General features: G+C 36.9%; 1 protein-coding gene across 1 annotated transcript in view; it reads left to right on the top strand.

The window, feature by feature from the left end:
- The window catches only part of Cpd (carboxypeptidase D), a 77,272-nt gene extending 70,421 nt beyond the window's left edge, over positions 1–6,851 (top strand). The window contains exons 19-21 of the mRNA XM_004635484.2: positions 117–302; positions 846–945; positions 2,765–6,851. Of these exons, the coding sequence (XP_004635541.1) occupies positions 117–302; positions 846–945; positions 2,765–2,991 (513 nt within the window). The 3' untranslated portion in view covers positions 2,992–6,851. The remainder of the gene's footprint in view (positions 1–116; positions 303–845; positions 946–2,764) is intronic.
- The last annotated feature ends 7,930 nt before the right edge of the window (positions 6,852–14,781 follow it).

Here is a 14,781-nt window from a genome sequence, read left to right as displayed (position 1 = left end):
TTTTTTTTCCCCCAGAACTGGGGATTGAACTCAGGCCCTTGCACTTGCCTGGGAAGTGCTTACTCCACTGAGCCATCTCCCCATAAATTTATATTTTAAACATTTTTTTATTTCAGGTTCACAAAGGAGTTCATGGATTTGTTAAAGATAAGACTGGAAAACCAGTTTCTAAAGCAGTCATTGTACTCAATGAAGGAATAAAAGTACACACAAAAGAGGGAGGTTATTTCCATGTGCTGTTAGCCCCAGGTGTCCATAACATTAATGCCATCGCTGAGGGGTACCAGCAACAACATTCACAGGTAAGAAATTTAAATTGAAAAAAAAAAAGAAATTTAAATTTGAGTAGTAATATGTACAACTATGGTTTGGTTTTGTTTGTTTTGTAGTACTGGAGATAGACAAAAAGACCCAGGGCCTTGTATAGATAGACAACTCCACATTGAGCCCCCAGCCCTGTTTTAAAATTTCGAGTCTCACTCATTGCCCAGGTTGGCCCTGAATTTGTGGTTTTCCTGCCTCGGCCTCCTGAGTAGCTGGGATTACAAATATGCACCACTACACCTAGTTAAATGCTTATTGTTAAGAACAATTTATTTTACTTTGGAACTCTTGTTAGGAAGCACCGAAAGGATAAATAAATAGTATGGCCATTTATTGATTATGGTGTTTCATTATCTTTTCATTGCCTCTTTAGCAACAAAAAGAAAGTTTTATAGCATTTTGTGTACCTTAGATGACAATGAATCATCTCTTTGGTTTGCTATGAAGGCCCTAGAAACATACTAGTAATACAGTATACATTAAGTAAACCTTTTAATAATTCTTGTACTTTACTCTTTCAGGTCTTTGTACATCACGATGCAGCCAGTCCTGTTGTAATAGTCTTTGACACAGATAACCGGATATTTGGTTTGCCAAGGGAGCTTGTGGTAACTATATCAGGTAAACAAATTTTATTTTCTAATAGCTGAAGCTAGAACCAGTTATTTCACTCTAAGAGTGGATCATGTCTGTAATCATCCACAGGTAATACTTTTTCTAATGTCTTCTTATCTAAACATGTTTTTTTTATGGCTATATCCTTCCATATGTTCTCCTGGCTTTCCCCTTACTTTATCAGCTCTGTACCCAAACATTACCTCCACGGAGGCCTTCCCCGATCACTCTCAATGACACAGTGCCCTGTGTCATTTCTACCACATTTTTTTTTCATAACACTTATGCAATTCCCTGACATAATAGTATGTATTTGTTCATTTCCTTGTCCACTTTCAATCTGCCCCACTAAAACATAATCTTGGACAGCAGGAAGTTTATCTATTTCCCAGAACAAAATCATGATTAGCAGGTAGTGGGTCTTAATGAGGAACTGTTGAGTGAGTGAGTAATTTGTTTTATATTAAGGTCACAATTTCCTAGAATTTAGGAAAGATACAGAAGAGAGGAAATTTTTTTTCCAAGGTTAATTTGTACCATTGTTTGAATTACTGAAAGGTCAGGAAGAAAATAATATATTGCAGGCAAGAGGTCTCTAGTGGAGACAAAGTGGTACATTGGAAACATGGTGCAAGCACAGGTCCTCTTGTGGAATGTTTAAAGACTTCTTAGCTTAAACCAGATAAAATGAGAATAATTTAACAGTTAAAAACACAGGAACTAGGAGAGCCAGCCAGATAGTTCAGTGGATTAAAATGCCTGCTTAGGCAGACACTGGGACTAGGATTTGATCCCTGAGTGCCATGCCGGCCCCGCCCCCAGTGCACACTGAGATGGTGACTTGAGACTGGGCGTGGTGGTGCAGGCCTGTAATCCCAGCACTTGGGAAGCTGAAAACAGGAGGATCACTATGCGTCTTGATCTGTGTAGTGAGGCCCTGAAGTCCCTGTACTAAATACATTTTTAAAAAGAAAAAAAGTAAGTAAGTCAAAAACACAGGAACTAAGGATCATCTATGGTTTAAATCTGCCTCTGCCACCCATTAACTATTGTGAATTTTATTTATTTATGTAGATATTTATATTTATGTATTTTTATAACTAAGCCTTTTTTGTTTTTAATTTTAGGGAAGGGTCTACAGGGTGTTCAGGGTCTCACTACTAGATCAGACTCATAGTGAGCTGCCTGTTTACAGCCTCCTGAGAGCTAGGATTACAGGTGCACACAATCACGCCTAGTCTCAATAGCTGTCTCAGCCCAGGCCAGCCAGAGAATCGAACCCCCAGCAGGTGCTTTAATCCACTGAACTATATGGCCAGCCCTTACTAAGACTCTTGATAATTTAAAATAAAGGAAACATTAGCAGTTTACTGAAAAACAGACTGTAATTTCATTTTAGTAAAAGAAAGACTTGTATGTAACCATACATAAAGATCTGGGAAAATATGCACTAAGGTAATTAAAAAATATTTCAGGGTAATAGAATATAAAGATGTAGATTTTTGGTTGGTCATTTTATCTTTAAAATTTGGCACACTGTATACATGTCCTCTTTCTATAATAATAAAAGGTTGGGGAACTACCCGCTCGGGCCCCCCTCCTGTCCCTGTCTTGGACAGGAGCTTTCTTTCTCTCAATAAATATATTCTGCTCATAAAAAAATAATAATAATAAAAGGTTGATCTTATATACAATAAATACAATAAAGGTTCTTATGTATGTACAATAAAAATAAATGAGCATGTTGTTAAAAGTGCCATTGTTAGTAGTTACTTATTCACATCCTTAAGGAACACATCGCTACGTAACAGTTTTTGTCTTACAGGTGCCACCATGTCAGCATTAATCCTAACAGCTTGTATTATTTGGTGCATCTGTTCAATCAAGTCTAACAGACACAAGGATGGTTTCCATCGCCTCAGGCAACATCACGATGAATATGAAGATGAAATACGCCTCATGTCAACTGGCTCTAAGAAGTCCCTCCTAAGCCATGAGTTCCAGGATGAAACAGACACTGAAGAGGAAACATTATATTCTAGCAAACGTTGAAAAATATACTTTGCCTATCTCCCAGCTAAGTACCAAGCAAAATTACAGCTCCTCTTGGGAGGCACTCCAATAAGAAGAGACGACTGTTTTTTTTTTTCAGAGCTTTTTGGGGATATCTTTGTTAAATCTGTATTTTCTGTGAATTTTGCTGGCAGTTTTGAACTTCCCTTCCTGAAAGTACTCTTACCTTTTTTAAAAAGTCTGATTTGTATTTATGTAGCAGAGATGGAACAGCCACTTTGTTTTTCTTTTTTCCTTTACAGTGAGCTACTTGGAGCTTATGTTGGAGCTTATGTAATCCCAGCAAAAAGCCAACTGGCAGAGATTGTAATTTGCACATCAGGTGTTTACTAGTTAGTGGCTTTAGATTTTTTTCTTTACTTTAAAGGCCAAAAGAATCCAGAAACATTAAGCGGGACAGCAGTCATATTCTGACATAAAAGCTTTAAAAACTCAAGGTTCTTCTCAACCTACTGAGGAGTACTCTTCTCTAGTTATTAAATAGCTGGAGTTTCTCTTATTCAGGTTTAATGGAGGTTGAATGATTTTTAAACTTATATAGCATTAGGAAATTAATAAATGGGCTTCCGCACTGTTTCCAGGCTAGATGATAACTGGTGGGCTGTGCTGTAGCAGGATTTCACTACCTCTCTTGAAAGACTTAGCAAAATTATAAATATTCTCATTTTAAGGGAGAACTTGTTGCCTTTATTGTGAAAGATCTAAGTGTCCACTTGAACGGAACTGAGAGGGAGATCTAGCAAAGCTGAAATTCATGTTGCCTATCTTTTAACTTGGAAAAAATCCACAGGTGCTGCTGCTTTTATCTGTGAAGCACTAGGTTATTCTAGGAATGCCTAATTCTTTAATATTTCCTAAATATGAACCTTTTTCTATGTTGTACACTTAGGGTTTTCAGATGACTCGGCCATCCACGAGATCTGAATTCTACTGAAAATACCTGGAAGTATGGAAGAGATCTCCTTGTACATTCTTAACCTACATTTAGTATAGATACAAAATATCTATACTTTGTGCTCCAGCCATTTCTTTTGCCCTGTAATAGCATGCTAGTATTGAAATATCTTGCCTAGTCTTCTTTACATTGGCCTCTGCAAATGATTGGGTTCTTTGTCCTAATGTCTTACTTAAAAGTCTTGTTTTTTTTGGACCAACCAATTTTGTTAAACGTCCAATTGAAAGCTTTAAAATAAGGCTCCCTCCATTTGAAAAAAAAAAAGTGTAAATTATGGACTACTGTGTGATGTAACACTGTGGTGGGAAAGTATCATCTTCACTGCCAGTCATGTAAGACCTCAGATAGTTGCATTTGATTGTGTCCATCTTATGCTGTTCAGTGGAAATGATGCTTTTTATAAGTATGAGTCTTACCAATGATCTAATCGTTTAATACCTTTGAATGTTCTAATGGCCAAATTGCTGCTGCTGAACTTGTACTAAATCAGGGGATCAAAAAACTAGCTCTCATCTTTTCAAATTATATTCATTAATCTAGTAGTTATTCCAAAGCCTTTATGTGGATTTATTCCACTCACCTAGGTCTTTTAACCAGGTTTTGTGAGTGATACATCCAAAGTGGCTCTATAAAATAGAGCTTTTTGTTTAGCAGGAATAATGAGGTCATGACATTTGTTAATAAACATCTGTGATAAGTTTGGGTGGCTCAAGGTTAAGCCATGCTGGTATTAATCCTGGTATTACAGTAGCAACTCTAAATTCTGCCTCCTTTTATCCCATTGTATCCATAGAACAAAGTTTATGGGATGGTAATATTTAATGAACTATTATTTAATTTCTTCTAATAACACTACACTTTCCTTAAAAATGTGGTGCATTACTTTTTTTTTCAGCATTATTATTTAGAATGCAAAGTCGGCCAACAACGGGCCTGCTGGTAGTTGGCCCTGCTTGGACACTGCAACTAGAAATAAAATGAATTTGATGGGAAAGCCTTTGCTTTATTGGCATTGGTCTTCACTAGAGGATACCTTCACATTTATTTCTCTCTTGAACTAAATATATCTTTAATATTGTAATAAACATCTCAGTGGCTGGAGGCCATGCCTTTTAAGTATATATAAAATTTTTAAAGAGATGGACATACAGATAATTCTTTTAGTAATTTATCCTAAAAGGAAAATCAAATTCTGTTATGTCTTAAGTCAATAATAAACTTCTAAATGATACATTTAGCTAGAAAACAAGGCCTTTTCAGCCTGTGTTACCTGTGAACATGAATGTACAGGATCCGTGACTATTGTGTTCTAAGCCCTGCTCAGTCTTTTATTTGTGGATCTAAAATGATTAGACCACATTAACAACTGAAGGCACTGAAGCAATATGGGATGGGGGATACATTTCTTCAGTATTTCTCCTAGAGACTTTCCATCTCCTTGGAGTCATGGAGGCAAGTAAGTATCACAGTATTAATGTGCCCAAATCTGAGTTGTGCCTTTCTTTTCTCACAAGGCATAGTTTTGTCCTGGTGATCAGTTTGTAAGCCTTTCTCCCCTCCTGGCTCCTTAATAAAAGCAAAATGATGGAGTAGATAATGTTCAAAGTGTCTGTCTATGTAATTGTACTTGTACTGATCATGTAGTTTGGTAAGATGAGCCCATGCAATTTCAGAAAGACAGACTACAGTTCTAATGTAAATTTGGTGAAAATATGTGGTTAGCAAGTGAGTTTCCATCCAGTTCAGGTATGCCTGTAATTCTGATTGAAGGGAATTTACTTTGGAGCTTTGTCATCTTTCAGAAAGGAAACATTGTATTTTGGGTTCAGTGTGATTGGATGGTTAATCTTTGGTAACTTTGATCTGAATGAATCTTGCTGAATTAGTGAATATTAAACTTAAAACTAATTATGAGTTGAAAATAAAAGGTAGTGCTAATGTCTGAGTTTATTGTATTTCTAACACCAGATTACTCAGTAACCATGACCAGCTCCTCTGTTGACATTCTCAGCATTAATTTTTATCTTCTTGTTGCCAGAAATGCGTTTGTGCCAGGTTTTACCCTGCTATATTAAAAGCTTCTTGGCTGTAAACTATGATAGTGCTCTATGTTACGGTTCTGTAGTGGAACAGTTTTAACAGTAGCATTTCCCCCACGTTTTGCTTTATTGTCACTACTAAAATTTCCACTCTAGTTAGTGTTCAGTGATTTTTCTACCTAGTAACTTTCTGATAACTCTTTGGGTTTCTGATTTGTTTTAATTAAAGCACTACTGGGGGAGGGTTTAGAGTCCTTGATTAATCAGCTAAACTTAGGTTTCTAGCTCATGAGGAAATCTCCCCCAACACCCAGTTCTATTTTTTGGCAGTAATTAATGATGCCAATTTATTTTCAGAATATTAGCCTGGTTGATTTTGATTTGACAAACAACATAAAATTAGAAAGTAGGTTACCATTTTTAGACAACTGGATGAAAATCATGTAAATATGTATGATTATGATTTTTATAAATGGCATAACATGAGTACACTAGCTACATTCTGTGCTGGCCGTGCTGCACATTTTCTGGAGATATGACATATGGTATTTTTTTATGCTCTTTTAACCTCTCCATTTTCTCAGAATGATGCCCCCTGGCTCGAGACCTTATCTATAGCTATTTATATGACATGCTCAGTACCATTCATTTTAAGTGCTTCAGCCTTTGGTTTATTTCATGCACTGTGCCTTCAAAATAAAAAATTTAAAAGGGACTTTAAATGAAGTTGAATAGTTTTAAAAAGTCAATCTGTGTAATTTATGTGAAACCTAACTGTAATGAGGTCCTTTCTGTTTTTTATATGTAAACAGATCTACTAATCCTGTATAAAAGTTATTTTATGACGTTTGTCTTTGTGTTTTGTCTCATAATCTTTTACCCAAAGCAATAGGCAAGAAAATTATAGTTTCAGTTTGAAAGTTACGTAGTTTTTCTACCCATCCCAGAGGAAAAATAATACCAGGATCAGAATACCAGGTATCACCTATAAAATATTTGTTTTTATGAATTGACTCCAAAGAAAATTTGTTTCTGAAGTAGTCACATCATATATAGTAACCACAGTTTTCTTTTCAGTTTGTAGTTCATTTAGAATGACATAGTCATTCCACAATGATACCACAAATAGTAGCAACTAATGTTTAACCATATCCCCATTCATCAACCTGTGCCCTAGGTTTAGGTTAAAAGTTGAAAAGTCCATATAACCATTTAAAATTTGTTAAAATCCTTTTTCCAGGTGAATTCTGAAGTGCATCCTGGTACTTTTAGGCAGAGTGATGATGAATTCACTATCCTAACAAGATTTTTACATTTATTGGTACTACTAATCTGCCAGGGACTGAGAAAGAAAATTATATAAGAAACATGGGATCTGATGACAAAGAACTGATAGTACAAACTAGAAAAACAGAAATGGAAATAAGTTGCACTTCATTAGTGTGTGCTTCCTCTCCAAAACAAAGTCTCTGTTGTAAGGAACTAGAGCAGAAAGGTTTGAGCTTGATGAACTCACCTACAGTTGATTTGTAGATCTTCCATTTGCTTCCTAGTTAATCTTATGTTATATGAGTTCCTTTTTTTTGGGGGGGGGGGGTCTACAGGGCGTTCAAGGTCTCACTACTAAATCAGACTCGTAGTAATCCACCTGTTTACAACCTCTCAAGAGCTGGGATTGCAGTGCGCCCCCAGGGCAGGGTCAGCAGGGCAGGCCTGGGGATCCAACCCCCAGCCCCTGCGCCTGCTTGCAGGTGCTTAAATCTGAGCTATTTGGCTGGCCCTTGTATGAGTTTCATAACATTCCCTGAGTCTCAATTTCTCAGTTAATAATGCTGATAGGATTATAGTGGGAATGAAAAAAAGTTTTGTTCCCAAAAGGCTAATATTATTGACTTAGGTTTTGTTTTGTTTTGTTTTGTTTTGTTTTTGTGGAACCGGAGATTGAACTCAGGCCCTTGCGCTTGCTAGGGAAGCGCTTATTCCACTGAGCCATCTCCCTGGCCCTTGACTTAGAACTGAATGCCTGTAGTAACACATTTTCCTTCATTTGCTGTTCTCTGATCACTTTGAAAGTTATTTTATCAAATATATGAGTGAAGATCTTTTTTGTAGGTGGTCTTTTTAATTTAGAAGAGTTAGACTCAAATACTTGTTGGAAAATTTCTTTCACTGCCTAAGTAACAGTAAAGTTGTAATTGTGCCAAATACTTCATATTTGGTTTTAAAATGAAATTAGATTGTATTTATGCTTTAGTGAAGACTTCTCCTCCCACAGAACGTCTGAACATTTTTCTCTCAATGTTTGAAATGTTTTCTGGACTTTTCCAATACCTTAATGAAGAAGCCATTTGATTTGTTTTTTAAACAGTAGCCTAACTAATTTTTTCAGGTTTCTAGAAGTTGATTATTGTCAGCAAAATAAATATGATGGTCACTGTTCTTAATTATGAATAAGTACCATCATGTAGTCATCTTTCATTCTGACTTACAACTGGAATGCCAACTAATTCTATTACTATTTATTGGAGACCTCAGATAAATCACGACTCACACTTAAACAGCAGTGAAATTAGTGACAGCCCAATGGCTAATATTGTAGTTTCCACCCACTACATTGATCAGTAGAATGTAAAAAGCAAACATCCTTTTTGGCACTTTGGGCTAAGGTCAGATGGAATTCTGTTCTCTTACTGTACTTTGTAAACAAATGTAGACAAGATGAGCTTATGATATAGTTTGGTCTACATGGAGTAGAAAAGTATTGTACTTTGGAGCTCAGCCTGGAAGAAACCAAAGACAAAGGGGTGAATTACTTGATTAGGTTAGAGGTATGGTAATTGAAAGTCAACATATATTAAAACAGACAGCTTAAGCAAAGATAGTGTATATTGATTTAATTGGAAGAAATATGAAGCAGGGAGAGGAAAAAGCTGTGGATGAAAAATCAGGTGGAAAAATTTAAGATTAAATTTGGGAACTGCACATTAACCAGCAATTGTAATATGGATGTTTCATGATTATCAAATTGAGTGAAAGTACTAGGGATCTGGGGAAAGTTTAAATTGCTAGATTTGAATCACTACTAATTTAAAATATTTTTAAGTTAATATTTATAATTATTGTTAGTTTTACTGCATACCACATGGTGCCCAGCAGAGTTTTTCAATACCAAATAGTCCTTTGATGCAGTGTCTGAAAAAAGTGAGATTCTAAAAACATTGATCCTAAAGAGAGGCAGAGAATAGATGTAGAGAAAACATTATGATAATGACTAAATCAGTGGACTGCAAGATTTTTCGAAAGTGATTTTAAAATAGTTTTAGATTTACAAAGTTGCAAAGAAAATACAGTTAGTTTCTGGATTTTTAACGTGAAGGACTTGAGTGTCAGGAGAACAAACAGGAAGGATTTTGTGGTTTTCTACCTAGCAGGATTTGAACACTTTTGAAAAGGGACTGGGCATAGAAAATAGGATGTATAGAACCTAACCAGCTGAGCAAAGCTTGGTTGGTCTGGAGCCAAGCTATGTTGTGCTGCTTATGAGTGAGTGAGTGAAACTCTGATCTCTAGTTTCATCCTAGAGGTGGAGACCACAACTTTTCATCACAATTTAAAATGAGCAATAAAGTTCTATCCAAGTTTCAGATGTTGACATTATCAAATGTTGTAAAACAGACATACTTACTATTGTCAAAGAAATAAGATAATGGGCCAACCAATAAGCTCAGCAGATTGAAGTGCCTGCAAGCAGGTGCAGGGGCTGGGGGTTTGATCCGTGGGCCTGCTGTGCTGGCCCCGCTCCCCCGGGCACACTGGATGGCAATTGAGACTGGGCGTGGTGGTGCGCGCCTGTAATCCCTGCTCTTGGGAGGCTGTAAACAGGCGGATCACTATGAGTCTGATCTAATAGTGAGACCCTAAACACCCTGTAAACCCTTACCAAAAAAAAAAAAAAAAGATAAGCCACAGAGTATCACAGAAAAGTAAAGACAGGAACTTCTGGAAATGAAAGTACAGAAACTAAAATCACATAGTTATAGTGCCAGATAGAGCACAAACCAATAGTGAATTAGAAGATGGATAAAAATTCTTATGCATCACAGAGATCAAAAGATAGAAAATATGCATTAAGGTAAAAAAGGTGAATTTAAGATAATTGTGTGTGTGATAATGGAGAATGCATGTAATATCTTCACACTGAGCTAGTGTCTTCCTTTTTATCTATTTATTTTGAGACATATTCTCACTAAGTTGCCCAGATGGGACTCAAATTTGCAGTCCTCCTGCCTCAGCCTTCCAGAGTGTCAGCAAGTATAGATGTGTGCCCCCACATCTGCTGAATTAGTTAAACATGTTTGTTCAGTGTATATTTGATAGATCTAGAGGGAAGAGCAGAAAGAATGGAACCTAGGAAACTTATATTACTAATTTATCTGAATTGATTATATGATATCAGTCTATTGATTAAAGAAAGTCAATTCAAGCAAGAAAAAATGAACATCCATGCACATCACACCAATCAGACATCAGTGAAACTGCAGAGCACCAAGGACAAACTGAAAAGGAAAATAGAGCAGATGGGGAGAAAATAAACTTCAAAGGTTAGCAAACTAAGATTAGACTTCCCAACAATGGAAACCAAAGTACACTAAAATTAAAAGTTCACCAACAGGGCTGAAGACATGGCTCAGTGGTAGAGTTCTTGCCTTGCATGCACAAGGCCCTGGGTTCGATCCCCAGCACCACAAAAACAAAACAGTAGGGAATAACAACTGTGTCAAGTGATAAATACAGTGGTTGCTTTGATGTGATCATTATCATTGTCTCCCTATATTAAATGCCACACTGCACCCCATAAATACCTACCCGTCATTTTAAAACTATACTAAAAGTACTGGGTAAAACATTAATTTCAAAACTTGAATTCTATTAAATTTTTCAAGAATGAAGTTCCAAATAGCAGAAAACATTTATGGCAACCTAATTACTTCTGTCCCACTATTTCAAAATAATGCAAAACAAGACAGAAAAGGCAAATCTATACTGAAATTACACTCAGTGTAATTTGAAGAAAATTTTGAACTCTCCAAATTAGAAAAATCACCCAATCTTAGCATATACTGTTACATGACCACCAAGCCCCATCCCACCACAAGTGGTGTGGATGGAAATACACCATTAGGAAGACAGAAGAGGGATGCTAGCGTGCTGGTGTTTACACAGCATGGTAGTCTAAATGTGTCCAAGTAGATCAGAGCACACACTGCGGGGAAGGGGCAGGCTTCAGAGTGAGCACAACTTAAAAGGGGACAGGGATGATGTAAAGGTACTGCCTTTGGAACACAGCTGCTAGGAACAGCACATAGTGAACAAAAAAAAAAAAAACCCTTTGACAATTAGGAATGAAAGAAATAGAAGTGGACTAATAGGACAAGAATCCTTTCAGTCAAAGATAATTGAATTTGGAGCAACTTCAACCCTCCCCTATCACTAAAACCAACAAAAACTAATAAAATACCAAAACTTTGCTCTGTTAACAGTATCTCGGCCATGAGAACAACAAAAATTAATATTGGTAAGAATCAAATTTAAATGGCAATATGATTATTATGTGCAAAAAAAAATCCACAGATAAAATAGGAATAATATGATAAATTAGTTCTACTACTTGCTCTAGTTAATTAGCTTAAAATAGACCATCTCACTGAGAACAATTAGAAAAGCTGGATTTAAAAAAAAAAAAAGGGCTGGTGAGATGGCTCAGTGGTCTAAAGCACCTACTTAGAACAAGCTTAGCAAAGCACAGGGACCACGGTTCAATCCCCCAGCACCACATGCCAGCCAGCCCCGCCCCCTGGTGGGCTGAGCTGGCCACACACACACACACACACACACACACACACACACACACACACACACACACACACACAAATTAATTAATTAATTTAAAAAAAAAACATAGAGAACTACCAAAGTAAGCTCTTAGGTCATCACCAGCCTATAGCATGGGACCTGCTGAGTCCTCATTTGACCCAGAGCCCAGGCCTGGTATGTAAGTGAGACTGCCTGAGATCGCCTCCAGATCCTCCCTCCACCCAGGCCTTCATGTGAGTAGAACTTCCTCTATCAGACAGGCCCGGTGTGGAACCCTGCAGCAGAACTCCCTGCAGAGAGGTTAGAGACAAGACCCACCCAGCTGATCCAGAAGCAGAACATCTTGTCAGTGTCACAGAGGCTTTACCTCCAAGGGCTGCAGCAGGAAGAAGTGGAGCACAGCAGACAGACCCATGCCATACTCACCTGGATGAGTTTGAACTTGGTAGATCCGGACCTGGGGCTTAGGTAATAACTCTACCAAAGCTCTACACCAAAGGTCAGAAGACAGTGCTATACAAAATGAAAAAAGAAGGAGCAAAATGCATTCTCAGGCACTGAGCCCACCCAGAGCAAATGCAGGAGACACTAGCATAGAAGAAATTGGAAATGACACACCAAAAATCTCTGAAATAACATTGGAAGTAAAGAAACAAATACAGGGGCTGGGGCCGGGGAGATGGCTCAGTGGAATAAGCGCTTCCCTGGCAAGTGCAAGGGCCTGAGTTCAATCCCCCGTTCTGGAAAAAAATAAATAAATAAAAAAAATAAAATTAAAAAAAAAATGGCTTACAAATACAGGGGCTGGGGAGATGGCTTAGTAGAATAAGTGCTTCCCTGGCAAGCACAAGGGCCTGAGTTCGATCCCCAGTTCCTGTAAAAAAGAGAGAGAGAGAGAGAGAGAGAGAGAGAGAGAGAGAGAGAGAGAGAGAGAGAGAGAAAAACAACTACAGAAAGGTCTAAAGGAAGTGAGATCAGAAATAATATCTGGAGCCTAAGGAGATAGCTCAGTAGAATGAGCACTTGCCTGGCAAGTGCAGGGTCCTAAGTTCAACCCCCGGTACCGCAAAATAAATAAATAAATAATTTCTGAAGTAAAAAAAGAAATAACTATAATGAAAGACGTACTAAGTGCTTCTAAAGAAGACACTGATTTAAAAAATAGAGAATAGAAAAATGATGGAATCCTTGAATGAGCAATATAGGAAAGAAATAGAATGTATGAAGCAGATTCAAAGTGGTATACAAGAAATTAAAACCTTAATCACAAGCTAGCAAAACCATTTGTGTGAAAGTGAAAATAGACTTTCAGACCTTAAAGATACCATTGCAGCTAGTGAAAAGGTAAGCAAAGACTTGAAAACAACTAGGATGCAGTAAAACTACTTCAATATCTGCAAGATGATGCAAAGATGAACAATGTAAGATTAATAGACACCAATAAGAAAGAAGCCAATATGAATGATATAAAAAGAATATGGACAGAATAGCAGAAAACTTCCTAAATATGGGGAAACAATCTGACATTCAGGTAACCAAAGCATATAGAACTCCAAATAACATCAATCCAATTAAAAACACACCCAGACACGTAATAATCAAGGTCCCAGAAATTCAGCACAGAAACAGTATATTAAAAGCCGCTAAAGAAACAGATTACATTTAAAGGAAAACCCATCAGAATAATGGCAGATTTCTCTTCACAAACCATCAAGGCAAGAGCATGGAGCAAAGTACTTCAAGTCTTGCAAGAAAACAAATTCCAACCCAGACTGATATATCCTGCAAAACTCTCTTTCAAGTATAATGGAGAAGTGAAATACTTCCATGACAAAGAACTAAAGAATTTCATGATGACAAAGTCAATCCTACACAGACTACTAAAAGATATTCTAGAGATGGATCAAAATGGCCACAACTCTATGAATGAGAATGGAAAGAACCCACCAAATAGGGCAAACACAGAATAAGAGACATACAAAAGTAATCTTTCAGTTATTATTTTGTATACAGCAGCAAAATATTTTCATCAGCATACCCTACAAATGGACTTCTGCACCCTATGGGTCATGATTCTACCCAGGTTACAGGGTGGATATCAAGGAGATAGCAGTAGCTCAGTCCTACAAGTGACACCTGGCCACCAGTAAGCATCATGGACACTGTCCATGTCTATGACATACTAGAACTTTGTGCAATATCTTGTCTCCAGACTGTTAGAAATGCTGCTCATATATTTGCCCTTCCAGTATTTATCTCATGTCTTATTTTTAGTAATTCTTTACTATCATGAAAACTTTTTCTTAGTTGAACTGTTTTGAAATATTTAATTTTTAATTCATATTTAATTTTCTGAATATTGTTTAATCTTAATTTTTGTTTTGGGGGCCTGCCCCTTAGCTCAGTTCTTTAAGTGGCTGCTTCAACAAAGCAGTCAGGCTCAGGTTGCTGTAGTTCGATCCCCACAACTCAAGCCAGCCAAACCTGCCCTGAAGGCATTCGGAGCAAAAAAAAAAAATCCTTTTTAATTTTTGTTTTAAAATCTATACTGTATCTTTGGCTTACAATCTACTTAAAAGACATGGTATGACATTTTCTTTCAGTATTAGAAACTTTAAAAAGTATATTTCCATTTTCCATTGACTTTATATTATTTCCTTGTCTTACACACACACACACACACACACACACACAAAATGTATATAACCCAATGTAAGATTGATACTGTTTTGTAGAAATCATCAATGACCTTTTAAATGGGTTCATTTGTACTTGTCTGGCAAGCACAAGGGCCTGAGTTGCATCCCCAGTTCCGCAAAAAAAAAAAAAAAAAAAGAGTTCATCTAATTTATTTTACATAGTCCTGTATAATTACCATTCTGAGAGCTCTTTATTCTTTTT

Source organism: Octodon degus, unplaced genomic scaffold, assembly GCF_000260255.1.
Source record: "Octodon degus isolate 3935 unplaced genomic scaffold, OctDeg1.0 scaffold00072, whole genome shotgun sequence".
NCBI classification, from domain to species: domain Eukaryota; kingdom Metazoa; phylum Chordata; class Mammalia; order Rodentia; family Octodontidae; genus Octodon; species Octodon degus.
The sequence above is the reverse complement of the archived record's forward strand: the minus strand, read 5'-3'. Positions and strand labels throughout refer to the sequence as shown.